This window comes from Channa argus, chromosome 16, assembly GCF_033026475.1.
Source record: "Channa argus isolate prfri chromosome 16, Channa argus male v1.0, whole genome shotgun sequence".
Classification (NCBI taxonomy): domain Eukaryota; kingdom Metazoa; phylum Chordata; class Actinopteri; order Anabantiformes; family Channidae; genus Channa; species Channa argus.
The window spans coordinates 5,878,294-5,904,048 of NC_090212.1; the positions used below are offsets into that span (position 1 = coordinate 5,878,294).

The following is a 25,755-nucleotide window of genomic DNA, read 5'->3' on the forward strand; positions in this document are numbered from 1 at the left end:
TGTAGTGCCTTTGAAGAAATTGATTAGTATTCACACAATAGTGTCATAATGTGGATTGTTTGTCTTTTAGAATCTTATTTAACTGCTTTTACTACCTTTGTCTTTACCAGTATTTATAATTGGCACTGTGTTCCCTGTTGACTAATTGCCATACATTTGATTATAGAAATTGCACTTTTTGCATCATGTCCGCAAATTATGTACACCTATGGTTTCACTGATGTTAATGATAGTAGATGATTAAAAGAATAAAACTAAGTTATTCACGCCTTCATTTTGTTAAGACTTAACTTTCACCCAAATTGTTTATATTCTGATAATCTACCTTCGTGTGACGAATGATGTTTAGAGGATGTAGGATGGGCACGGCAAGATTTCAATGTTATATTTTATTATGAACTTTATTTTTAAATAATGCGCATAATAATAGAATTTTCTTTTTAGCATTTTCCCTCATCGTCCCTCTGATGAGCCCCCCCTGGCACCTCCTGATATCAAATGTCTGATATAGAATGTCTGTAACTCAATGAGTGGTGAGTTTTGGGCATTTGGGTTTGCTGTGCCATTTAAACTAACTGAAGTACAAAGAAAGTATTCAAAGTCCTGCCCTGTAAGTTTACGTAACCATTTTTTTTTTCATGTAGCAGTATTTAAACCTCTTCTCTCTTCAACTTCTCTCCCTCTCTGCTCCTGCAGCTGTCTTTTTTCTCATCCCCTCTCATTGTTTTACTCTGCTGCACAAATGGCTACGGCTGGTAAGGTAAGTACACAATTCAGTACAGGAATAGATAAGTAGTTATTTAGATCTCAATTAATAAAACATGTTTGTGTATGTGATGTTAGTTCAGTGTGGATGAATGTAAAATATCAAGCTGATACCTGACAATGCTGTTCACTGCTCTTGTGCCGTGTCTACTATCAAATCATGTGCACATGCAAGAACGACCTTATTGTTCTTCCAATTAACACATTTTTACCAAAGATAAATACAATTCTGTTATTTTTCTCTTCCTTCTGGCTCTTTGAAACATTGCACATCCTGACTTGACTTATCACCAAGTTTAAAACTATTTAGACAGTTTTTTTGCGCAACTGTGGATATTGGCAAAGCTGAATGCGGTGGTACGTCAAAACTCAATGTATCGTAGAACCTTGGCGCAATAAACCAATAACCAAGAATTTTAAATGTAAACATCATTCATCAACTTTGTTTGTTGTTTACTCAGTGATGCTAAACAAACCTTGAATCAAACTGTACTCTTTTAATAATTCCGTCTGCTGCTGGTGTGGACTTTAGTCTCTTGCTTTTTATGTGGTGTTTGCTTCTTCCAGACCCAGCTGTATCAGGCATTAAACCACTGCACCCTACAATACATGTAGTGTGTGTATAGCAAAATAAAAACATTCTTGGAATTCCTCAACTCTGCCAAGTCGATATACTAAATGCAATTGAAAGCACGTTACTTGAGTGGGTGCTTGAAATCCTTCCGTACAGCCATTTTAGTATAGATGTTTACCTGCAGCATCATCCCGTAGTGGAGATATAATGTGCGTGTCACTTCTGTGTAGGTTATCAAGTGCAAGGCTGCAGTGGCGTGGGAGCCCAACAAGCCTTTAGTGATTGAGGAGATTGAAGTAGCCCCTCCCCAGGCCAACGAGGTCCGCATCAAGGTGAGAAACGTTTGTTAACTAAAATACACATTTAGAAGCACAGGAATGTCTTACTGCTCAAGACCAGATGTTTTTGACACGTGGACAGGAGGAGCTGGGGATTAATCCACCAGCACCTCAACTGATAAATGACTGCTCTACCACCTGAGCCACAAATGCTCCCTGTCACACTTATGCATTGGATTTTAGAAAAAATATGACCAGACCATCCAACTTCTTGCTGTTCAGGGAAGTGATTCAGTAAAATGTACATTGCTAAGAAAGCAATAAACAAACAAAACAAACAAAAGGTGTCAGTCATTTCAATATGTGATCAATGTCATCGGTGCAGATTCTGGCAACTGGGGTGTGCCACACTGACCTGTACCACATGTTCGAGGGAATGCATAAAGATGGTTTCCCAGCAGTTCTTGGCCATGAGGGAGCAGGTATCGTGGAGAGTGTCGGACCTGGAGTCACTGAATTTCAGCCAGGTAACTTAAAGCTAACAACCTCACCTTTGACTCATTGTTCATCTGTAGTAGCAATGGTTTGACCAAAGCATACTGTTTATGCACCATCCAGTTCAGTTTAAGAAAACACTTACTTGGATTTTAAGGTTTAATTACAAATTGGCCTAAAGTTAGTTTGACGTTGCATCATTTAAATTTGAATTGCAGGAGACAAGGTGATTCCTCTGTTCATCTCACAGTGTAGAGAATGTCGCTTCTGTAAGAGTCCCAAGACCAACCAATGTGAAAAAGGATGGTGAGCACATTGTTTTCTTCTGCTCTGTCATTCCAAAATGTTCTGTTTTCCTCATAACCTTAGCGTTGTCCCAACATAGGTCCTTCAAGCCATTGTATTTGTGCTAGCAAACGTTCGGCTTCCCCTGCACATGGTACACTCCCTTAACTTCATGGGATTGAGAAAAGCCCCACCTGCCTGAGCAGCACCTCATACCACAATATTGACCAAACCTTAATGTTAGTAGTGTGCAAATAAATTGTTTGCACAAAATGAAATGAAAAACTCTATACATTTTTTCCATGTATATGTGCAAACCTGTGTGTGCAATTCTGTTTCTCTTTTACTCTAAAACTATGCTAGTGGCATAACTTTAGGTCGTACTTGACACCACCCTTTGTTTGGATATTTAATATTTTTGGCTTATTGCTCAGGTTAACAGAACAGAATATCCAAACTCTGATCTAGGTTGCAATTTCATTGTAATTGTCTGTTCAGGGCTGTTGATCGTCACGATGTAATGGCTTCACCAGAAACTCGGTTTACCTGTAAGGGGAAGAAGGTGCTGCAGTTTATGGGAACCAGTACCTTCTCTGAGTACACTGTTGTTAACATGATCGCTGTAGCTAAGATCGACCCTGCTGCCCCTCTGGACAAAGTCTGTCTCCTTGGATGTGGGATCTGCACAGGATTTGGAGCAGCAGTTAATACTGCTAAGGTGTGTTTGTTTATTGTTGGTGATAATCAGACGTAAGGCTAATGTTCCCCTCATTGTTCTTAGTTCAGTCATCTTCTGTAGTCATTGATAATTGGAGGACCCAAAATAGCGTGTTAACCAGAGTCTTTTGACTTCAGGTGGAACCAGGCTCCACATGTGCTGTGTTTGGCCTGGGAGCTGTGGGTTTGGCTGCAGTCATGGGCTGCAAGTCTGCAGGAGCCAAGAGGATCATCGCTGTTGACGTCAATCCAGACAAGTTTGAAAAAGCCAAGGTGTTTGGGGCGACCGACTTTGTGAACCCCAAGGATCACAACAAACCCATCAGCCAAGTGCTGGCTGAGATGACCAATGGAGGAGTGGACTATTCCCTGGAATGCGTTGGGAATGTGGCTGTCATGGTGAGCCGATAAACAGATGTACATAGAGAGTTAATGTAAACGGGTTCAGGAACACAAACTATTTTGAAGATTCTATCAAAATAAAACTCATTATCCAATTTGGACAGTTGAACCACTTTGGTCATAATCTTAGTTATTATTCTTACTACTTTGTGCTGTTTCTCCATCTAGCGCAGTGCTTTGGAGTCTTGTGTGAAAGGTTGGGGCGTCAGCGTGCTGGTTGGCTGGACGGACATGCATGACTTTGCTGCCCGACCCATTCAGCTCATATCTGGACGGACATGGAAAGGCTCACTGTTTGGAGGTGAGACAAAACTAAAAAAATAAAAAAGATAGATAGATAGATAGATAGGTAGATAGGTAGATAGAGAGATAGAATAACAGATAAAAATAGTAACTGTTAGTTTTAGGTGGTTATTAGTCATTTTCTTAAAAATAGGAAGACAATTTGGCAGAACAAGTGGAGAGAGAGAAGCTCATCGGGTCAAGTTTCATTGATCACAGGTCTGCATGACCTTGTCTGGCATTTCTCATTTAATTGGACTATTAGTAGCTGGGATTTCTGTCCATCTCCAGTACTGCTGCATTACACTAACCAAAAGGCTGATGCTTAACCTCTTCAATTGTTCAGCCTGTTTTTTATGATGTGTGTGTTTTCTGCTTGTCAGGTTTTAAGGGTAAGGACGGTGTCCCAGAGATGGTTAAAGCCTACCTGGAGAAGAAGGTGAAGCTGGATGAGTTTATCACTCACACCATGACTCTGGACCAGGTCAATGATGCCATTGACCTGATGAAACATGGCAAATGGTAAATTTATGTTTCTGTTATTCCACCACTCAGGATTTCCTAACTAGTTACCCAGAAGAAGATTTAATAAGTACAAGTCTCATCGTTTCTGTTTTGTTTTTGCTTCACAGCATCCGGACGGTCCTGAGTGTTTGTTCCCATTGAGGCCATTGTTTTTTATTTCAGTCCAGATCATTTAATGATCTGCAGCTGTTTTGTACTGAACCACAGACACACAACACAACACAATGCATATGAATAAAAGATCTTTAAAATCATACACAATATATTTGCAGGTTTTCTAGTGGCTTTACTAAGCATATAGTGATTGTTAGAACCATCTACAGTGCTCATATTGTCAAAAGCTGAACATGACAAAATGTTTGAGGCAAAATAAATAATTAAAACAGACGTGTTGTTATTTCGTTGTATTATTTCTCATAGAAACAGCATCCAACTGCCTGTTTCTTTTAGAAAATTTCTGATTGAGTTGTGTTTAAGTGACTTAAGTGCTCTTGTCAAACAGTTAAAATTCAGATTTACTCAGACCAGCCTAGTCGATCAATGTTTGCTTTATTTGGCAGGCAGTGTGTAATTATTCTGCCAAGACTGAATCCAGGATTTGTCTCCCAAAAGTGCCGTTGCATGTTATGCTGTTTTCCTCATTATGAGGAGACTATTACAGATAAACACTGGGATATTTACATAATTATTATGAAAGCAAACACTTTTACATGAACTTCTTCCTTTAAGGGCATGTTTGGTTCAGCTGGATTCTCTCTCCCTATCTGTGAAGAAAATGGCAACACTCCGATTTTTATTATGCCCCCACCCCAATCCTCCAAATGTGGTATGTGGTTTTAGCTGTCACGCCACATACACTGAGGAAAACTGTGTTTCTTTCTCTTTCAACCAAAGCGGGGGGTTGTGTAGCAATACTAACCTTGCATCAGTAGCAAACAGTGTAAATGAATGAGATTTGTTTTAGTGCACTGGGAGTAAAAACAAAACATGGGCTAAATTGTACCTTTGCTACACAATTGTTTGCCAGCCTCACCATCTTTCCTGCAAAGTAACTTCTAGTATTTTCTCCACAGAACCAAATCTGGGGTCCTCAGGGTATTGCTCGCTTTGCATTGGAGTTAACCCAACTACATAAATGTATGACTTGCTTACTTTTTCACATGACAAACTGAAAACCTCCTTTCCGGAAAAGAAATTTTTTCCATTTACCTCAATTTAATTTAACAAAGGTGCGAGGAGAAGATTTTTTGTGATTTCACTGACCAACTTAATGTTAAAACCTTAATGTTAAAATGTTACGATTGTGAGGCATCGTCTCTTCTTATAACAACTTTCTGTAAACATCTGGAGTTTAGGAGAGGAATTGTGTAGATGGTAGGAAAGTCTTAGCAATTTTACACCTGAAATTGCACCACAATTTTTAGATGCAGTTTGTCACAGATTGGTGAACCTCTGCCCACCTTAAATTTGAAATGGTCTGACTGTCTGAAATGCTCCTTTTATACCCAGTCATGTTATTGACCTATTGCCAATTAACCTAATTAGTTGTCAAATGCTCCATTTGTTTTGGATTTGCAGCAATTACTTTTCCAGCCTTTTTTTGCCCCTCTTCCAACTTTTTTGAGATGTGTTGCAAACATCAAATTCAAAATGAGCTAATAATTTCCATGAAATGGTAAAATGTTTTAGCTTCAATGTCAGATATGTTGTTTCTGTTCTATTGTGAATAAAATATTGGTTGATGAGATTTGCAAATCATAGCATTCTACACATTGTCCCAACTTTTTTGGAATTGGGGTTGTATTTTTGCACCAGGCTGTTCACTGTTCCATCTCTTTCCTGCAGACTCACTCACCACTGACAACTGCGATGTCATCTGCAAACTTTATGATATTTTTGGTATTGAAAGTAGCAGAACTGTCATCCATCAGCAGCATAAACAGTAAAAGGTTCAACACACACTCTTGTGGTTACCCTGTGCTCACTATGGATACTTCAGATGTTACTGTGCCAGGATTTATACCCAAAAACACCAACTTTTTAATAGGCTGTTGTAGATTGTGTTATTTGCCGAGATGAAGTCAATTACCGAGATCCAGGCACAAGTGTTCTTGTTTTCTAGATGAGTCAGAATAAGGTGAAAACACATATGTCACCCAGTGCAGCCATGTGTGTGGCTGGTGTGTTAATCAGGAAAATAAGGTTGTAGACTGACAGACATCTGCACAGAGGAAAGTCTCTCAACCCACAATGCCGTGCTGTTTGGGATGGTCAGTTGATTGGTTAGACTTTAGCTACGTGGTGCCATGGACACCTCAGGCCACCCTTTGGCTCCACCACTGTGAACAAAGTACAGTCTCTCTAAGTGATTGCACAATTGATTTTTTATTTTTTTTTATTTTGATTGATTTTTGTCTTGCAGCTGTATCAAAACATTTGGACTCGCAGCTCTTTCTTTCAAATGCTATTTTGTGACACAAATCTGTGCTGCAAGAATGGCCACAGCTGGTAAGGTAGGTACAGAAAACTGCTTCTATATGCAACATTTTTGTAGCCGTATTCATAACTACATTTGTTTTGACTCTGTGGTTGAAGTGTGAATGGGAACAACATAAGATACTGCTGCATCACTACACTACACATATGTGTCAGTGCTCTTGTCCAGATTATTCAGCTATAATTAACTTAAAAAAGTTGATTATGTATAATAATAAAAGATAAAAAACAGAGTTTACTCCTCTCCCCTCTGACTTAGTGAAGTATTGCATACACTTTTTTGACCTGACATAGGCTGTGAAACTTTACTGTCACTTTTACATAACAGTTGATATTGGGCAACAATCAGAGGCGAGCAGGCCAATGAGATCATGGCGGGAGTAACTGAATAAACTTTCATTTCATGAAGAATGCATATGCCTGCAAAGAAAAGGTTTAGATATATTGTTCCCATTCCAGGTCAGCCCCCTAGTAGCTGGACAAGCAAACAGCTGTGCACAGGATTATCATATAATGAGACTTATGCTGGGTTAGTCAGGAAAGGCTTGTGGCAGTGTAGCCCAGTAAAGTTACTGGGATCTTGTGCTGGGTAATTTCATGCTCTTTACATATTTACATCTTATGCAGTAAATTCATACTTATGCTGTTTCCCTCTAGGTTATTAGATGCAAGGCAGCCGTGGCCTGGGGGCCCAAGAAGCCTCTGGTGCTTGAGAAGATTGAGGTAGCCCCACCCCAAGTCAATGAGGTCCGCATCAAGGTAAGAGATGCCGAAGATCCTGACATAGTCATGTTCACAAGTATGTTGTCCTGCACTAACATTGTTACAAACCTCATGCAAGAATACACCGCAGCTGCGGAATTTGAAAATATACCTACAGGTCAACCCAATAGAGACTGCAAAGACACTATAATAAAGACAATCTAAGTGCAACTGGGAAGAGAGAAATTTTGTTCTCTCTTAGGACGTCCAGCCATTGTAGTATCTTTTCCAGGACCTTAGTAATAAAAGATAATTTAGAAAACTGGTCCTTGGGTGTTTAGATTTAGATTAATCAAGACCAGGTTGTTGAGGCTCAAGAAGTTTTTTAAATGGTCAGGGACATAAAGTGAATATGTATCAATTTATATCTTAATTTAATGTCCAATGCTTGCTAGGACTGCTAAACTTAATGAAAACAAACCCCAAATCCTGCAGCTGGATGCAGTTTTTAAACTAAAGTGTAAGTAAAGGGTGGCCCCCCTAATGTTTTCACTGCTTATTGCCCTGGTTATAGATTGTGGCAACTTCAGTGTGCCACACAGACCTTAACCACCTTTTTGAGTGTGAACATAATAACGGATTCCCAATAGTCCTCGGCCATGAGGGAGCTGGGATTGTAGAGAGCATCGGCCCTGGAGTCACTGAATTTCAGCCAGGTCAGTTGAAGCTTTCAACTTTCACATGTACACAGAGAAAACACGCAAACTACATGTCACTGTATATACAATTACAGGGAAACATCTTAGCCCTTCTAAACATACACACACACACACACACACACACACACACACAATTTGTAACATTTTCAAACATGGGATGAAAGAAGTTTTTGATTTTCAGGGGATAAGGTTATCCCTCTGCCCATCCCCCAGTGTGGAGAATGTCACTTCTGCAAAAGTCCCAAGACCAATCAGTGTGTTAAAGGATGGTGAGCCACATTTATTCCCAGTCAATATTTTCTTTGTTTCATTCCATGCATTCAGGATGTATTTATTAGGTTATCAGCCAGGTCAATAACTATAAATGCTGAATGATTGTATCGCATTATAGTTTCAATATTCAATTTGAGGTATACAGTACTGCTCAACACATTTATGTTGCATCCTCTTATTCGATATGATCCAAATACAACTTTATTTTCAAAATAAACTGCAGCCTTTCTGGGTGGAGTTTGTATGTTCTCCCGGTGCCTGCATGTGTTTCCTCTGAGTACTCCTGTTACCTCCCACAGTCCAAAGACATGCATGTTAGGTTAACTGGTGACTGTGTATGTCTCTCTGTGTTGGCCTGGAGACGGACTGGCAATCTGTCCAGGGTGTACCCCTCCTTTCACCCAATGACAGCTGAAGTAGTCTCTGAACAGAATATGCCCTTACAGAAAATGGATGGATGGAATATCATTTATTACATTTTCTTGTTCAGGACTGCTGGTAGTTCCATTATGTTGGCCTTACCAGACTCCAGGTTTACCTGTAAGGGGAAGAAGGTGCTACAGTTTGCGGGAACCAGTACCTTCTCTGAGTACACTGTTGTTCGCACGATGGCTGTAGCTAAGATCGACCCTGCTGCCCCTCTGGACAAAGTCTGTCTCCTTGGATGTGGGGTCTGCACAGGATTTGGAGCAGCAGTTAATACTGCTAAGGTGTGTATGTTTAGCTGTTAGGCATAGTACATAACACCTACAAATTCTTCCAACACTACTTCATAATCAGTCTTAGGCTAGAACTAAAATCAAACATCAAGATCAGATCACAAATGTGCCAATACCTTTTTTGGGACTGTATAAACCGTCTGTGGCTCTGCAGTAGTCCAACCTAATATCATGTTGATGAGAGTATTTTCCACTGCAGGTGGAACCAGGCTCCACATGTGCTGTGTTTGGCCTGGGAGCTGTGGGTTTGGCTGCAGTCATGGGCTGCAAGTCTGCAGGAGCCAAGAGGATCATTGCTGTTGACGTCAATCCAGACAAGTTTGAAAAAGCCAAGGTGTTTGGGGCGACCGACTTTGTGAACCCCAAGGATCACAACAAACCCATCAGCCAAGTGCTGGCTGAGATGACCAATGGAGGAGTGGACTATTCCCTGGAATGTGTTGGGAATGTGGCTGTCATGGTACGAAGACAGGGGTGTTTACTTATATTTCATGTGAAACAACAAAAAGTGTTATGTAATAATTTAAAATCCATACTTTCTCAGCGCAGTGCGTTGGAGTCTTGTGTGCAAGGATGGGGAGTCAGTGTGATTGTTGGCTGGACAGATTCCAGTGATTTTGCGGCTCGACCCATGCAGCTCATCGCTGGACGCACATGGAAGGGCTCCCTATTTGGAGGTGATCATTATTACAAACACCACAGAGTTTTCTACAGGCTTGATGTTTGCAATTGATCAACCAGTATGAATATGAAAAGAATCTCTTTGCTGTTTTGTTCCATGTGTTCTCTGGGTTTCAGGTTTTAGGAGTAAGGACGGTGTCCCTGAGATGGTTAAAGCCTACATGGAGAAGAAGGTGAAGCTGGATGAGTTTATCACTCACACCATGACTCTGGACCAGGTCAATGATGCCATTGACCTGATGAAACATGGCAAATGGTAAATTTATGTTTCTGTTATTCCACCACTTAGGATTTCCTAACTAGTTACCCAGAAGAAGATTTAATAAGTACAAGTTTCATCATTTCTGTTTTGTTTTTGCTTCACAGCGTCCGGACGGTCCTGAGTGTTTGTTCCCAATGAGACCACTGTTTTAATGAAACATGGCCAGTGGTACTTATATTTCTATAAAGCCCATATTTGTAATATGCAACTAGTTGTACACATAGGAATTTTAAAAAGTACAAGTGTTCCAATTTCCATTTTTGTTCTTGCTTCACAGCAACCGGTCAGTCCTGAGTATTTCTTCACAATGAGACTGTTGTGTTGATTGTAATGAAACTAAGATCATTTATCAACCTGCAACTGTGCTTTACTGAATCTCAATACAGCATTCAAACAGGAAACACTGCATATTTTAAAGAGATCCTTAAAATTAAGCACATTGTGCATGTCTAATGTTTATCACACGAGTATCATCTGTGGTGTTTGAATAACCAAATGCTAAACATGCGTTGAAGAAGCTAATTTAATTGTCTACACCGATGGGATATGTGACGTCCTTGTTTTTTTCTGATTTTGTTGTAGTTCACGCCATAGGAGTAGTTTTCTGATATCAATACAAGGTGACAAGTAGAAGTTGTGTAGAAGTATCTGGTTGTATAAATTACGGACTCTCATAGACATTTTGGTTATTTCACCAGTATTTTTTGTATTTGTGTTCAGTCTGCAATGGTTTACTAGTGAGGCTTAGCTGAATTATATAAAAGCTCCGCCACAATTATGACAGTTAATAATTTACAGCATCTCCTATAAAAAGCTTATCTATGCCCACATCAGAGTGCAACATTGTACTTTGCACTCTAACCGATTCCTGAGCGCTTGTTTAAAACCTCTGTTCACCTTGTGAAAGAATGACATGCACGTTCCTTAGAATTAATAGAAATAAAGGAAAGCTACTCTTTCCTAAGCCTCCAAACAATGACATCAGTAGCTGTAATTTGGCTGCATCGTGGATCAGATCATGATGCTTTATTTCAAATTGTTGCCATCGGGATTTTTATTTACAGTTACAATTATAGTGTATGGGTAACTTCCTAGGGCTGATTAATCACTTTCACAAAAGTTATTTCCAACAGGAAGTTATTATGCCCACTTTTGCAATGAGCATTGGAATCGCCCGCTCCTTATGATTCAAGCGGAAAGTCTCTTAAGAAAGACAGGGGCTTTTTGTTGTATCCAGCTTGGATTAATGTTTTTTTAAATGATAAACAGCCCCAGGTCAATGATCTGTTCTTGTCATCCATCTCATGACCAAATCAGAACCTGACAGGGCAGACAGGAAGAGTAATACCAAGAATGTGAGATGTCAGGGCTATTGGCTCAGACCACATGTTAAAATGTTGTACTCTATTACCACTATAGATTTCCAAACTGAAGCCTTAGCTTGACGCTCTCTTTCCACATCCACAAATCCACAGGACCACTCGATGAAATGTACATGTTTACTTAAACACACGTGTACCGTGTGCAGAACAGTCTTCAACGTGCAGAGTTTTCAACACAAAATCATTGGAATGAAACACTCAAAAAGAAAAAAGAGAGACGTAAAGAGAGAGAGGTCAAAAAACTGTGTGGCTCCACTGTCCTCTAATCTTCAAAAAAAAAACTTCTTTCGTGACCGTAGAATTTCGTCACCTGACTTCCCCCCTTTAGCCTATCAGAATAAAAGTACTTATAACAGTCATAGATTCTCTCTGATACAAACCACCTTGAAATCAACCAAACACAATCCACTTCCAGAAAATTAAACAAACTTGCTGAATATTGCAAAGATTTCTTGCACCTATTTTAAGACTTTATCTATTAACTTAAATTGCTGCAATCAACCAAACATAAACTGCATTTAGGCTCCTACAATCACACTTGTCCTATATCTAACGTGTTTAGAAGCTGATTTTCACTAAAATGCAGATAATCATATACAAACATATTCCTATATATGATGCGTACACAACTGTATAATAATTGGAAAAGGTCTTAGCAAATGAAGCCACTTCACATAAGTATCATAACTTTAGTAGCCCAGTGGTTCTTCCAAGGCCAAAACCTTAGCTGCCACGTACTGTAGCTCAGATCTGGGGCAAATAATTAATTTTGGCTGTTACTGAATTTTAAGGCATCAATAAAGATACATAATACCTTAAGCTAAAAAGATGATCTTTGAGGCCTGGTGCTACACACATCCACAGGAGTCTGATATATCATTCACCCATTCAAAAACAGGTTTACAGTTTCCTGTCTCCTCCCCCTCTCCGGTCTTGGAGCTGCAGACCTCTCTCAGCTCCACTCTCCTCTAAGGTCCCTAAGGTAAACAATGGCCACAGCTGGTAAGGTAAGTATGAGCCATGATATGAGCACTTTTCTTTATGTGATTCATAATCATTTTGATCATCTTTTGCTGATATCTGTGTAAATATTGCCTAATTGATACAGCTTTGTACTTATGCACACAGGCTAAAACGTGAACAAAACATGAAATGCAGTGTAACAGTATCACATTCTTATAATAATTTAAATTGATAATTTCTTGATGTGTATGTACAGTTAGACTAAAGTTTGCACCTAAGCATGTGTGTGTGCCAGAGTATAATTTACGCTCTACATGTGTGTTCACGGGATACACGAGGGTTATGGTTATGTAATAGCTAAGTGTAAGGATACCCTCAGTCTGAGTTGCATATCTCAAGTTGTACTTTAACTTTGTTAGACACACAGTTAGACACAAATGAGGGTAGCTATGGACTTTAAACTGTTTGCTTTACATTTTATTTCTCATGCAGTAAATGTATACTTGGGTTATTGTCCCCTAGGTTATTAAATGCAAGGCTGCAGTGGCCTGGGAGCCCAACAAGCCTTTAGTGATTGAGGAGATAGAGGTAGCCCCTCCCCAGGCCAATGAGGTCCGCATAAAGGTGAGAGACCCATATGACTACACAAGACTGCTTTTGGGTTGTTCTTCCCTGCTGCAGCACAAAGTAGCACTTTTCATCAGTTCATAAGATCAATTAACTCATCCTTATAGCATTCAACAGATAATATAAGAGAGTGGATGCTTGTCAGCCTGTCCCCTCAATTCTCAGTGTCACATCTTTGCAGATTGTAGCAACTGGGGTGTGCCATTCCGATCTGTACCACCTTCTGGAGAATATGCATGAAGATGGCTTCCCAACAGTGCTTGGCCATGAGGCAGCAGGCATTGTAGAGAGCGTTGGGCCAGGAGTCACTGAATTTCAGCCAGGTTCATTTTCACTTGTCCAACATTTGGGAAATAGGCTTATTTGGATTCTTTCTGAGAGTGAAATAGGAATGAATTAGAAACTGATAGTCGTACAAATGATTTGATACTGTATACAGATTGTAAATTGTTGTCAGATCTCTCTTACAAAAGAGATTTTGTTCTTAGTGACATTTGATCACTACTAAAGCTCCACTAACAGTGATGTGCAAATGACACCAGGCTCCTATAGAATCAGTCATTTAATCCCCACATTACTATTAACATTAGTAATGATTGAGTAGTTACTGAGGCAGATTTGTGCCATTCATTCACCATTTAGTTACATTCTTTTTAAGGTTAGTGTAACATTTATTTAAAAGTCCCACGCCAACAGTGTTTTGTGTTTAAGGAGACAAGGTGATTCCTCTGTTCATCGCCCAGTGTAGAGAATGTCGCTTCTGTAGGAGTCCGAAGACAAACCAGTGTGAAAAAGCATGGTGAGCTTCATAAGAGTTCAAATCCTGCCATCTACTATACTGTAACTTTGGATGTCATTCGTCTTTGATGTCTCATATAGTTACTGGCACATTTGACACAAACATTTTATTCAGTATGTCTTTGCTGTCTGTCTTGTTCAGGGCCGCTATGCGTTCCAATGCAATGTCACCACTAGACTCCAGGTTTACCTGTAAGGGGAAGAAGGTGCTGCAGTTTATGGGAACCAGTACCTTCTCTGAGTACACTGTTGTTAACACGATGGCTGTAGCTAAGATCGACCCTGCTGCCCCTCTGGACAAAGTCTGTCTCCTTGGATGTGGGATCTGCACAGGATTTGGAGCAGCAGTTAATACTGCTAAGGTGTGTTTGTTTATTGTTGGTGATAATCAGACTTAAGGCTAATGTTCCCCTCATTGTTCAGAAATCGTTTCTTAGTTCAATTCAACTTTTTCAATTCAACTTTATTTATATAGCGCCAATTCACAACAAAGTCATCTCAGGGCACTTTACAGAATAAAGTCAAGATTATAAGATATATAAAGAGAACCCAACAATTCCCCCTGGAGCAAGCCATAGGCAACAGTGGAGAGGAAAAACTCCCTTTAACGGAAGAAACCTCCTGCAGAACCAGGCTCAGGGTGGACGGCCATCTGCCTCGACCGGTTGGGGTGAGTGGAAAGGGGAGAGAGAAAAGAACAGAGCAACAAAAAGCAACAACAAAACATCGGGCAGATTGGTAGGACCAGTAGCTTCACGCTGGAAGACACACAGCTTCAAAGCCGGGGGACACCTGCAGAAAGGGACAGAGAGAAGGGGACAGAGGACAAAGACAACTACGGGAGAGAATACACAGAGTTAATGACATACAGTGGTGACAATTGCGGGATGAGAGGAGAGGAGAGATGGTCAAGAGGAGGAAAGGAGCTCAGTGCATTGGGGGGTGGGTCCCCCAGCAGTCTAAGCCTATGGCAGCATAACTATAACTAACTATATGCTTTATTAAAAAGGAAGGTTTTAAGCCTAGACTTAAAAGTAGAGAGGGTGTCTGCTTCCCGAATCTGAACTGGGAGCTGGTTCCACAAGAGAGGAGCTTGATAGCTAAAGGCTCTACCTCCCATTCTACTTTTAGAAATTCTGGGAACCACAAGTAGGCCTGCATTCTGAGAGCGAAGTGGTCTACTGGGATGATATGGTGCTATGAGGTCTTCTAAATATGATGGAGCCTGACCATTCAGAGCTTTATATGTAAGAAGCAGGGTTTTAAATTCTATTCTACATTTAATTGGAAGCCAATGGAGAGAAGCTAGTGAAGGTGAAATATGATCTCTCTTGCTAGTTCCAGTCAGCACTCTTGCTGCAGCATTTTGGATTAATTGCAGGCTCTTTAGGGAGTTACTGGGGCATCCTGAAAGTAGGGAATTACAGTAGTCCAACCTAGAGGTAACAAATGCATGGACCAGTTTTTCGGCATCACTTTGAGACAGGATGCTCCTAATTTTGGCAATGTTCCGTAGGTGGAAGAAGGCTGTTCTAGAGATTTGTTTTATATGTGAGTTAAAGGACAGATCCTGATCAAACATAACTCCAAGGTTCCTTACAGTAGTACTGGAGGCCAGACTTATGCCATCTAGTGTAACAATATGGTTGGACATCATATCTCTGAGATTTTTGGGCCCAAAGACTTCAGTTTTGTCTGAGTTTAAAAGTAAAAAATTGTGGGACATCCAGGCCTTTATGTCTTGTAGGCATGCTTGAAGCTTTATTAACTGATTATTTTCATCTGGTTCCATAGATAAATATAGCTGGGTATCATCAGCATAACAGTGGAAATTTATGGAGTGTTTTCTAATAATGTTGCCTAAAGGAGACATATATAAAGTAAAAAGTATTGGTCCTTCAGTTCAGTCATATTCTGTAGTCGTTGATAATTGGAGGACCCAAAATACTGTGTTAACCAGAGTCTTTTGACTTCAGGTGGAACCAGGCTCCACATGTGCTGTGTTTGGCCTGGGAGCTGTGGGTTTGGCTGCAGTCATGGGCTGCAAGTCTGCAGGAGCCAAGAGGATCATCGCTGTTGACGTCAATCCAGACAAGTTTGAAAAAGCCAAGGTGTTTGGGGCGACCGACTTTGTGAACCCCAAGGATCACAACAAACCCATCAGCCAAGTGCTGGCTGAGATGACCAATGGAGGAGTGGACTATTCCCTGGAATGTGTTGGGAATGTGACAGTCATGGTGGGGCAGATTTAACCTAATCTGGTTTTACAATATAACAAAGACATGTTGATTAACTATTGAATTAATAACATTTGACAACCTTCATTCTAATTAAAGTCAAGAGGTCTTTTTTTTTTTTTCAATCCAATCAGTGACAAAAAGATGTCCTTTATTAGATTTGAACCTGCTTTCTTTTCTTACAAGTTGACTGGGTGCTATTTCTTCATATAGCGCAGCGCTTTGGAGTCCTGTATACAAGGTTGGGGAGTCAGTGTAATTGTTGGCTGGACAAACTTGGATGACTTTGCTGCTCGACCCATCCAACTCATTGCTGGACGTACATGGAAGGGCTCACTATTTGGAGGTGAGACCAAACTGACAAAATCCACCAGTTAGTGAATATCTGGAAACTGGGCTCCCGGAAATAGTGCTGGGCATATTTTCAGCAAATCTTTGTATTTTAGACATAATTCTGTGCTCATATTTTGTAATGCTGTGGCTCAGGTTTCAAGGGCAAGGATGGTGTGCCTGCGATGGTCAAAGCCTATCTGGACAAGAAAGTGAAGCTGGATGAGTTTATTACTCACAACATGACTCTGGACCAGATCAATGATGCCATTGAACTGATGAAACATGCAAAATGGTAGATTTACACTTATATACTTTCTCCATTATTTCATTTTTAATGACATAACATCAACTTACAAATTATTTATGGGGATATTCATAGGTAAGTCTGCTCAGTTCTCTTTTTCTCTCTTTGTTCCACAGCATCCGGACAGTCCTGAATCTTTCCGATTAAGACCTCTGTGTTACTTTCAATGATGCTGAAATGATGCACTAATTTACCACAATAATATCTACAATTTCAGCTCAACAATTGTAAAAATAATATAGCCCATATAATAGTAAGATCTTTTAAATTACTGTATGTACATTACTACGTTTAAAAGTCAAAGTCAACTCTACCTTCACTTCTGTCACAAGGACCTGATATAACGTTGTTTCTCTCCAACCCACAGACACAATAGCATAGAATAACATAAAAGATCGATAAATAATAAAAGCATGCGCCTGACCTTTAGCAAATATTTAGCTGATTATGTGCACACTGTGATTGTAGAACACTCTTCAGTGTTCAAAAATCTAAACTTGGAAAAGTGTTTAAACAGTAAAATAAATAGTCCAAACACACAGCATTTGTAAATTCCTCATTTGTTTTTTCTAAATTTGTTGTATTTGAATGGCTACAAAACTATTTTACTCACAAAATGGATGTTTGCTTAACTGGACACAGCACACACACTACAAAAGCAGCAATTTACTCCTAGAATTTTTTTGTCACTGCTAATCAGTGACAAAGGGGCTTGAATTAAAGTTCTTCTCTACATTAAGCAGCATACGCTCTAAAATATTTTTTTTTGTGCCAAGATGTGTGTCCACACCTGATGGTTCAGGGTGTTTCTCCCTTTACCTTTGTCCACATTAACACGTCAGTAGATGGGAAATGGGTAATTCTCCAACAGCTGAGCATCTGTGAAGTTGGCATTATGTCGGGTTAACTGTTGGGGGACCTGGCTGCCATCATGTGAGCATTTCTCCACCTTTCTGTTGGTGAGTTGGAGGCCATGTTTGGACTTTCTCCCATGATTTTGTCATGGTAGGTCAATGGAGGAGCACTGCCTTACTTTTGGGAGAACAACTGTACTCAAATTAGCAGATCTTTCACTGTATTTATTATGTTATTCATTTTTCCACACACCATTGTATACCATAGTGATTTTAGTTCTTCGGGTAAGCTCCCTTTTCTTCCTCTTCATCTCTGCTATGGCTCACGCTGCCTTTTGGGCCAAAAAATGCCAATTGAACAAATGGCAAAGATGGCAATGGCAAATATCTAGCATGTGACTCATATCAGACAGCTTATAGCTACTTCTAATCACGGAAATGGCTGATTAGAAATTGTGCTGGTGTTAATATTAATAATTCGCTAAGCTAAACAACCAATCAGAGTGGTCCCTCTCACCAAAGGGACTGACAAACGCCAATTCAACATGCTGATGGCTGAATCACAGCTGCCAGGCGTCTAACTAGTAACACCAGTGTGGGACACAACACAAAAACTAGGCCGATGGACACGCGCCAACAGCAAGGTCTCAATGGCAGACTGCTGACTGTCCTGGCCCTTAAGCTGCCTGGGAAGGGATACTAACGATCTATGTTAGTGGGTGACAAGACACAAAAGTGTTTTCACATGCACATTAAAATTGTCTTAAACTCATATGGTGGTTTCTTCCAATTATTACATATATTTATTAAGAGTTAGTTTAATTCCTTTATTAATGGAAGCTCCAGCACCAACAAGCCCGTCAAACTTGACAACTCACCATTTATTAAAGCCTGACTGATAAATAATGTGATTTTTTGTGCTACCCAGTGGGGTTGTCTTCTTGTCTATTTTTATTTTTATTTTAAAGCTTGATACTACATTTAACTCTTTAAAACCTAATACATACAGCATCAGAGCCCCTTAAAACCTTTGCTCAATCTCATCTTCTATATGCTCTTACTATTCTCTCCCCAGCAGGTTGGTGAATCTATTTAACATAGTATGTAAACTATAGTGCATCTTGTTCTGCAGGTGTCCATGGTGTAGGCCCCTCTGTGTCTCCCTGAGACTCTCTGAAATGCAGGTTGTTTAGCTCCTGACTGGGCTGCAAATACTTTTTCCAACCTACACTGCACAAGAATGTGTGTTAAAATGTGCTTGTTCATAATTAAAAATTGTATGAATCACTTTGAATCACTCTCTTACATTTTCTTGCCACTTAATGTGTGCATTCACGTATGCATATGGCATCCAAAAATCCATGATATACTCCAGTAAAGTCTGAAATTATAAGAATTTAACAGTAGGTTACGAAGTGTAAAATGAAGAAATATGTAACATTTTGTTCTATTTTTTTGATCATAAACCAAATTTAAGTAGGCTTGTCTTGACCCAGAGGTGTAAGGCAACCCAGGCAAACGTAGTCACGCTAAGTGGAGTCCATTGTAGTCCTGGGGGCTCTCGATAGGCTTTCTGTCAAGCATTCACTCCAGTGAATCTGGTCTTTTTATCAGACTTTTCGTGTCAAGTAGCAGTTTGTAGTGGCAAACATGACATCAGACCTAAGTGAAAAAGTCGGGCTTTATCACTGTCAAACCAAGCTGACATTATGTTTTTGAAAGTGTCACTCTCAACACATTTTTCTTTCATGTTTTATTTCTTTATACTCATCTTGACCTTTGTATATGTGTAAAATATCAGCAGAAAGTGATTAGCTATAGCACCTATATCCCACAGAGGCAGGGTACTTTGATAAGACCTACAATCTTATGTAACCTTCCAAGTAAGAGTCCGGTTATGAAACTGCGTAGCAGCTGGAAACGTCTTTGTACATTCAGTTATGTCAGAATAATGAACTGCTGTGTATGTTGGAAGCTATCCTACAACCCAAGAACACGTCTATTGTTGCCAGGACTTTTTCTCTGCTCAGTGTTTATGCAGTAGAGGGACTGTTTAGACCCAGATGGTGGGAGGGGGCTTCTTATCTTTCCCCTCTAAACAGCCTCTTTTTTGCACTCTTTCATAATCTACAAAATACAAAAATAGGAGTTATTGGAGAGTCTTGTGGGAGTCTCTTAGTAATCGACTAAGTGCTTGTTCAGTGGGAATGAATCCCTGCAAGATTTTACATTTGTATATGGCTCTCTCTCTCTGTGTGTGTGTGTGTGTGTGTGTGTGTGTGGTGTAAACACCTAGTAGTAATATCCAGCCTTTCAAACAGGTGCTGTGATGAGACCTAGGTGGTTAATGAGTTCATGAGAAAAACCTTGCGGTCCTGGCTTCTCCTGTTCTTATTGGTCTTTGTAAAAGCTTGATAGTTTATCTGTCTCCAGAATGGTAATGTCTGTAAGCTGATCTGAAAATCCTTTCTGCTGTTTAGTCAGTTTATTTTTTTTTGGGTTTTTTTTCTGTGCATGTTGATTCTGGCCACACGTTATCTTGAAAGCCTTGGGTCTAAGAGCACAACTGTTGCAACAACTCTTGATTTTTCCAAATTGAAAAAAGGGCTCTGTTATAGGGCAGACATTTGTTTGAACACGTAACTGCATAAGAAAAGACAGCGTGACAAAACAAACCCTGCATCTAAGGCCAGAATTAATTATACTCCTAAAATAGTTTTCTGATCGAGTCTTTATGTTGGTGGTTCACTTTCATGTGGCATTTGCTGCTGTTGTAAATATCCATGCATGTACATATTTACCTTAAACCTTTAATTGTGAGCTACATGTTTATGTCATTTGTGTTAAGGGGAGAAAAAAAAAGATATTTCTGATATCAGAGATAAGAGATGAATGCAATAAGACCACTTGCAAAAGTGGTCCACATATGTTTTAGAAGATACTTTGTTATTGAGATATTTGATTTGTTCAACATGAAAAAAAATTCAGTATTTGTCACTGGGGGCAAAAAGATGAAGGCGACTTCAACATATAAGGTTGATGTAGCCCAAGAAATCCGGATTTAAAACATTTTAACCTTTTTTGAACATTTTAATCCTGGTCATTTGGCAAACATTTTGAAAAAGACTAGTAAAGTAATCCAAATAAAAAAATACAACTGAAAATAGTTGCATAAAATAGTTGCATAAACTAGTCACACCCTTTAACGTAATTTACTTTAATGATCATTGGCCCATTGAACTGGTTTCAGAAGTCACACAGTTGGTAAAATGAAGATCAAGTGAATGTGTTCAAAGTTTTGTAGTGTAAGTCCACCTTATCTAAAAGGTTTGGCTACTGGGGATTGAGTATCCTGACCAAAAACAGCCATGTGAAGACAAAAGAACATGAAACTCAACTCCAAGCAAAGCAAAAATGGATAAAAGACAGTTATTTACTCATTAAATAGCTCATGGAGAAACATGATTAAATTTGCAGGGCGGCAACATATCCACAATCTCAACCCTCCTCAGGTTTAATCGGAGTGAACAAGATTGCATGTTGGATTTAAACTGTGCTGCATCGAGTCCATCCTGCTACGTAACGTTATTACACGAGAAATCCGGAAATCAGGGAAATCAGGGTGATGAAGCTGTGAAAAATATCAATGGGTTAATTAATGACACTTTTCAGCAGTTTTTTGGAAATGTGACTATTTTCGTCATTAGGATCAAATGTGTGAGTTTTTTTTTTTAAGGATCTCTTAAGGGTTAACAAATGCTCACATCCTAAACTAATAAAGGAAATCAGGACAGTACCAGTGAAACATCAGTATGTTGGCGTTGGCTCAAACAGATGCTCATGTGGCTGTTTTCATGGTGGGTGTCTGGCTGTGCTTCGTAAAAAAATGAATAAAACCGTTTGGCCAGTCTGAAACTTACCCATACAGTAAGAAACCGAGAAGTCAGCTCTCATACAGGACATGAGCTCACTCTGCTCTACAATAAAAGATTTGTGACTAAGCATTGAAGCCCGGCTATTACACAAGAGCTTCACATCAAGCCCACACAAACCTGTGGGCGTAGATTTAGATTTGATTCTCCAATTTTCCACTTTTGTTCATCCTCAGTTGTGTAACTTCTACAAACTGTGTCTTTTACCAACAAGGACCTACTGTATGAATATGAATTCAATATGCACATTCATAAAGGTCCACTTGTACTTTTATAGTTGTATTGCTTTTTGTGATTAAAAAAATATATATAAATAGGAATCTTTCTCAAACATTGCCCTTTGAGAAGAATAAGTTGTGTTAATGTGGGTCCCTCATGCCCCACTGCTGCCCTCTGTTGAGGACAAAGCTGAAATGTGATCAGTCATACACGACAGGATTCTTTTCCACAAATACAAGTAGTATTTGTATAGTGAGCTTTAAAATTCTACTGTAATATCGACATTCTTGTTTCTTTTACATCGTTCACAACTTCCATGCTGTTCTTCAGTTTGAGGAAAAGAGCTAAAGAAACCATGATACCACTCCTGTGTCCTCTGCTCAGTTTAATAAATCTATCAATTCCCCGCTCGAGTCTACTTTGTTTGAATGAGCACGTGCCTCTTTGATCAACATTTTCCCCCCTGAACAAACATGTATAAACACTGAAAACATCGTGAAAAGGAAACACAAAGGGGCCCAAACAAGATTATTCAGAAATATTCTTTGATGTAGACTGAATGACTAACAAGGCAGCACAGTCAAAAGCAGCACTGTGGCATCAGTGTTGGAAGGTTGTTGTAATCAATAAGGACTTGCTGAGTGATCTTTTTTTAGATGCAGATACAACAGAAGTTGTTTTGAGAATGTTGAAGACATTGCAGATAAAAATCTAGCCTGCTTTTACACAGGTTAAACTGTGCCACAGTGAGAACAGGGCAGTGTTCAAATTCGTCTGTAAGAACAAAATCTCACTAGTGTTTCCAAACCTGATTAATTCTTTTCATTTTCATTTATGAAACTGTTCACTATCCAGTTCATACTGTGGCATAAAAGATCACAATATTCATTTCAATAGGTCTTGACTTCATTCTGAAATGCACAGGTGTTCTCTTATGATAAAGCTAAAACTAATTGGAATACAGCCGGGGTTTATGCTGATGACTGCTTCAGTTGTTTCAGTTTGGAAAACTTCTACATCAAAATATTTTACTTCTGAAGGAGGCCTCAAAATGTCACATACGTAGCCCACAAAATGAAAGATAGTAACTTTATTAAAGCATCTCAACCCTGTGTGTGCTCTTCATGGAGTTTCTTCTATCCTGTCAAATGATTTTTTTTTTATTCAAGATTTAAAAAAAAAAAGTGTAATGATGTAATCAGCAATGCTGGTCTGATGCTTAGAGGAATGAGCCAGTGACAGAGAGTTGCCAGTTCAATTTCTGGGCCAGCAGCATTAAATTTGGACAATGGGGAAAAAGAAATGCTTCACCTCTCTCATTAACGCCACTGTAGTGCCCTGCAGCAAAACCTCGAATGGCAGCAGCTCAGTGGCCACAGCTCAGACTGTGGTGGTATACGAGGTGATTAACGCTATGTATTTATTTAGAAACAATCAAGAAGGCAAATTCTTCCTAAAAATGTGAACAATTCCTGTAATCATTTTTGTTTGTTTGTTTAAATCCGAAAGTATCACTCATCAAGTAGCCTAATGCTGGCATTTAATATTAAAGCAAATTTGAAACTATGATACTCAAAACACTGGAGCATTGTGCCAGTAATCTAGGAAACGAGGTTTCTATTCCCTCCATGATAAATTAGCCATAATGTGCAAAGCTAACCTCTAATCACAAATGTTTGCCAACATGTTGCATTAACTCGAGGCTGTGAACGTTTGGTAAAAGGCACTGAAGCTTGTGTTAATATGAAGTGTGTTTGTGTGTGTACATGTTTTCAGAGAACTCTGTGTGTTATTCAGTGTTCAGCACTTTACTGCAGTGGTTTGTGTCTCAGTTTAAGAATTTTGCGAGAAGGTCTTTGCATTCACAGTTTTCCACACTGCTGACACTGTTAATTATATTTACGCTCATTTTGTTGTGACAAGTCAAATTGGCAACTATTCTGGTCCTTGGTTATAATGTCAATATTATGCTGAGTTATTATTTTTTAATTTGAATCCCAATTCTGTACTGAAACCGATCCACCATATTTTTTTTTAACAAAGAAACTACCACTAACTTTGCTGTATATCATGAATCATCATCTAATAACTATGCCCTACAACAAAGTAATCTGGCAGATCAAGTAGTACGTGTGTAGTCATGTATGTTTGCAGAAGCATGAAGAATCTCTGTACTGATACTTTCACAGTAGTTCAACAACAGTAACAAAAAGTAACAGACACCCAGATAGTATTTCCAATAATAAACGGCTGGTGAATCAAACTGGTTTTGGGATTTAGATCAGCAGTGTATTCAAGGACAAACTCAGCTACACAGGGCTACAGAAGAGTCATTTATTTCTCCATTAGCAGAAATAAAAAGGTGGCAGAGAAACTATGATCAAGTCCTCTGAAAATATGGAGTAATGAATTCTTTTCACACCAGGAAATCCCATCAATGTAAATGGTTACTGTCAAGGGGGAAACATTAGTTAACCATGACGTGGAATATCTGGCAAGTTCTATTTCTTAGGTTCACACATTAAGGCTCAATTTGCTACACCAGGGCTATTGGAAACATCGTACACACACACACACACACCACAGGAGTGCTGCTCAAAGCAGAATTAACATGTTCAGCATTCAAAGTTGGTATTTGCAACATGGCTGACGTTTGCAATTAGCTGTGCACTAAGAATAGCCACATACAACAATTGGTTTAGAGTCAACAGGTAAATAAGACCATGATAGATGGGATGAGAGCTAGTCAACAGGCAGGTATTAAACAGAATTATCTTTCTGTATCACAACTCGTATAAAAAGAAATTCAATGTATAGTTCAGCATTATGGTAAATGAATACATCTGTTTTGTTGCCAAGAGCAAGAAGAGACGACACTAATCTCACATCTGGCTGTTAATTTAGAAGCCCAGTGATGGTAACTTAGCTTAGAAGATTGGAACCAGAGCAGTGTCCTGTAAAAACCAACATTTGTAGTTTTCCCACTATTTGTACAAACAACAAATGAAATAAAAGTGAAATAATCAGTTTGAGAGGTGCTGGTGGGTGAATGATTTTAACTTTGGACACAGCCAGTTTAGGCTTTTCATACCAGCTTTATTAGGCTAATTTAGAAATTGTTAAAACCCTTCCACATAAAAGTCAACCCAAAATTACAAAATAGTAATCACTGAAAAAAGAAAAACTGCCAGAAGAAAAAGTATAAATTAATTATAATTATGTCATAATTCAATTGATCAATATACCGTAAGTAACATAGATGCCTAAATTGAACATAATCATACAGCAAAGGACAATTTAAACAGCAGAGTGAATTTTCTTTTAACAAATGACTAAGTGTCTGATTACAAGATTGAAGATGTGTGACGCTAATTACAGAAAACACCAAAATATATTGTAGCGGAATAACGCAATTATTGATTATATTATTATTTCAAATATTCAGTTGAATAAGAAATCAAAAGCAAAGTGAGTTTTTTCAGAGAAAACTGTGGGTTACTTTTTCCCATGGAAGTGTACCAACAATTTTGCCAATTTTTGTAAGCTAAGTGTCTCTGTCTCGCAGCTCTCAACATTAATAATCAAGAGGCTGAATAACATTTCAACGCTGATGTAATTTGGCCATTTTGTGAAATTTTAAACCTTCAAACTCTGCCTGTTGCTAAAGATTTCCAATTTGGTGACCAGGAGATTCCTTTTGTTGACTGAACCAAATTAAATTTGTGTTAATACTTGACCTATTTTAATGTCATCTTAGATATTTATTCATGTACAGTATTTGTACCTAATCTATATTGTCAATTATTCAATACCAGAATCTAGTTATAGGTGTTTATGGGGGGTAGTTTTAAATAAATCATGTATTAAACATTGAAGTCCTAAGAAATGCTATTTTGGGTGGTTTTCAGCCTTTGTCATGCTCTAACTCTGA

At 39.0% G+C, this 25,755-nt stretch overlaps 3 protein-coding genes across 4 annotated transcripts; all 3 read left to right on the forward strand.

Moving 5' to 3' along the window:
- The first annotated feature begins 622 nt into the window (after positions 1 to 622).
- LOC137101684 (alcohol dehydrogenase 1) lies at positions 623 to 4,710 on the forward strand. The gene is made up of 9 exons (XM_067480393.1): positions 623 to 760; positions 1,570 to 1,671; positions 2,003 to 2,144; positions 2,331 to 2,418; positions 2,896 to 3,115; positions 3,253 to 3,513; positions 3,685 to 3,817; positions 4,182 to 4,320; positions 4,431 to 4,710. Exons 1-9 carry the CDS (start codon positions 743 to 745, stop codon positions 4,462 to 4,464), a joined length of 1,137 nt encoding a protein of 378 aa, XP_067336494.1. The 5' UTR covers positions 623 to 742; the 3' UTR covers positions 4,465 to 4,710.
- Positions 4,711 to 6,680: 1,970 nt separating this feature from the next.
- LOC137101686 (alcohol dehydrogenase 1-like) lies at positions 6,681 to 10,528 on the forward strand. The gene is made up of 9 exons (XM_067480396.1): positions 6,681 to 6,836; positions 7,477 to 7,578; positions 8,096 to 8,237; positions 8,422 to 8,509; positions 9,004 to 9,223; positions 9,432 to 9,692; positions 9,777 to 9,909; positions 10,031 to 10,169; positions 10,280 to 10,528. The coding sequence occupies exons 1-9, from the start codon at positions 6,819 to 6,821 to the stop codon at positions 10,311 to 10,313; spliced, it is 1,137 nt and encodes a 378-aa protein (XP_067336497.1). The 5' UTR covers positions 6,681 to 6,818; the 3' UTR covers positions 10,314 to 10,528.
- Positions 10,031 to 18,901, forward strand: LOC137101685 (alcohol dehydrogenase 1-like). Of its 2 annotated transcripts, XM_067480394.1 has the most exons (10): positions 10,031 to 10,169; positions 12,456 to 12,539; positions 13,043 to 13,144; positions 13,329 to 13,470; positions 13,859 to 13,946; positions 14,088 to 14,307; positions 15,922 to 16,182; positions 16,396 to 16,528; positions 16,669 to 16,807; positions 16,936 to 18,901. In XM_067480394.1, exons 1-10 carry the CDS (start codon positions 10,167 to 10,169, stop codon positions 16,964 to 16,966), a joined length of 1,203 nt encoding a protein of 400 aa, XP_067336495.1. In that variant the 5' UTR covers positions 10,031 to 10,166; the 3' UTR covers positions 16,967 to 18,901. The 2 variants fall into 2 exon arrangements, with proteins under 2 accessions (XP_067336495.1, XP_067336496.1); XM_067480395.1 differs by lacking the exon at positions 10,031 to 10,169 and having other exon boundaries at positions 12,456 to 12,564; positions 16,936 to 18,899.
- The last annotated feature ends 6,854 nt before the right edge of the window (positions 18,902 to 25,755 follow it).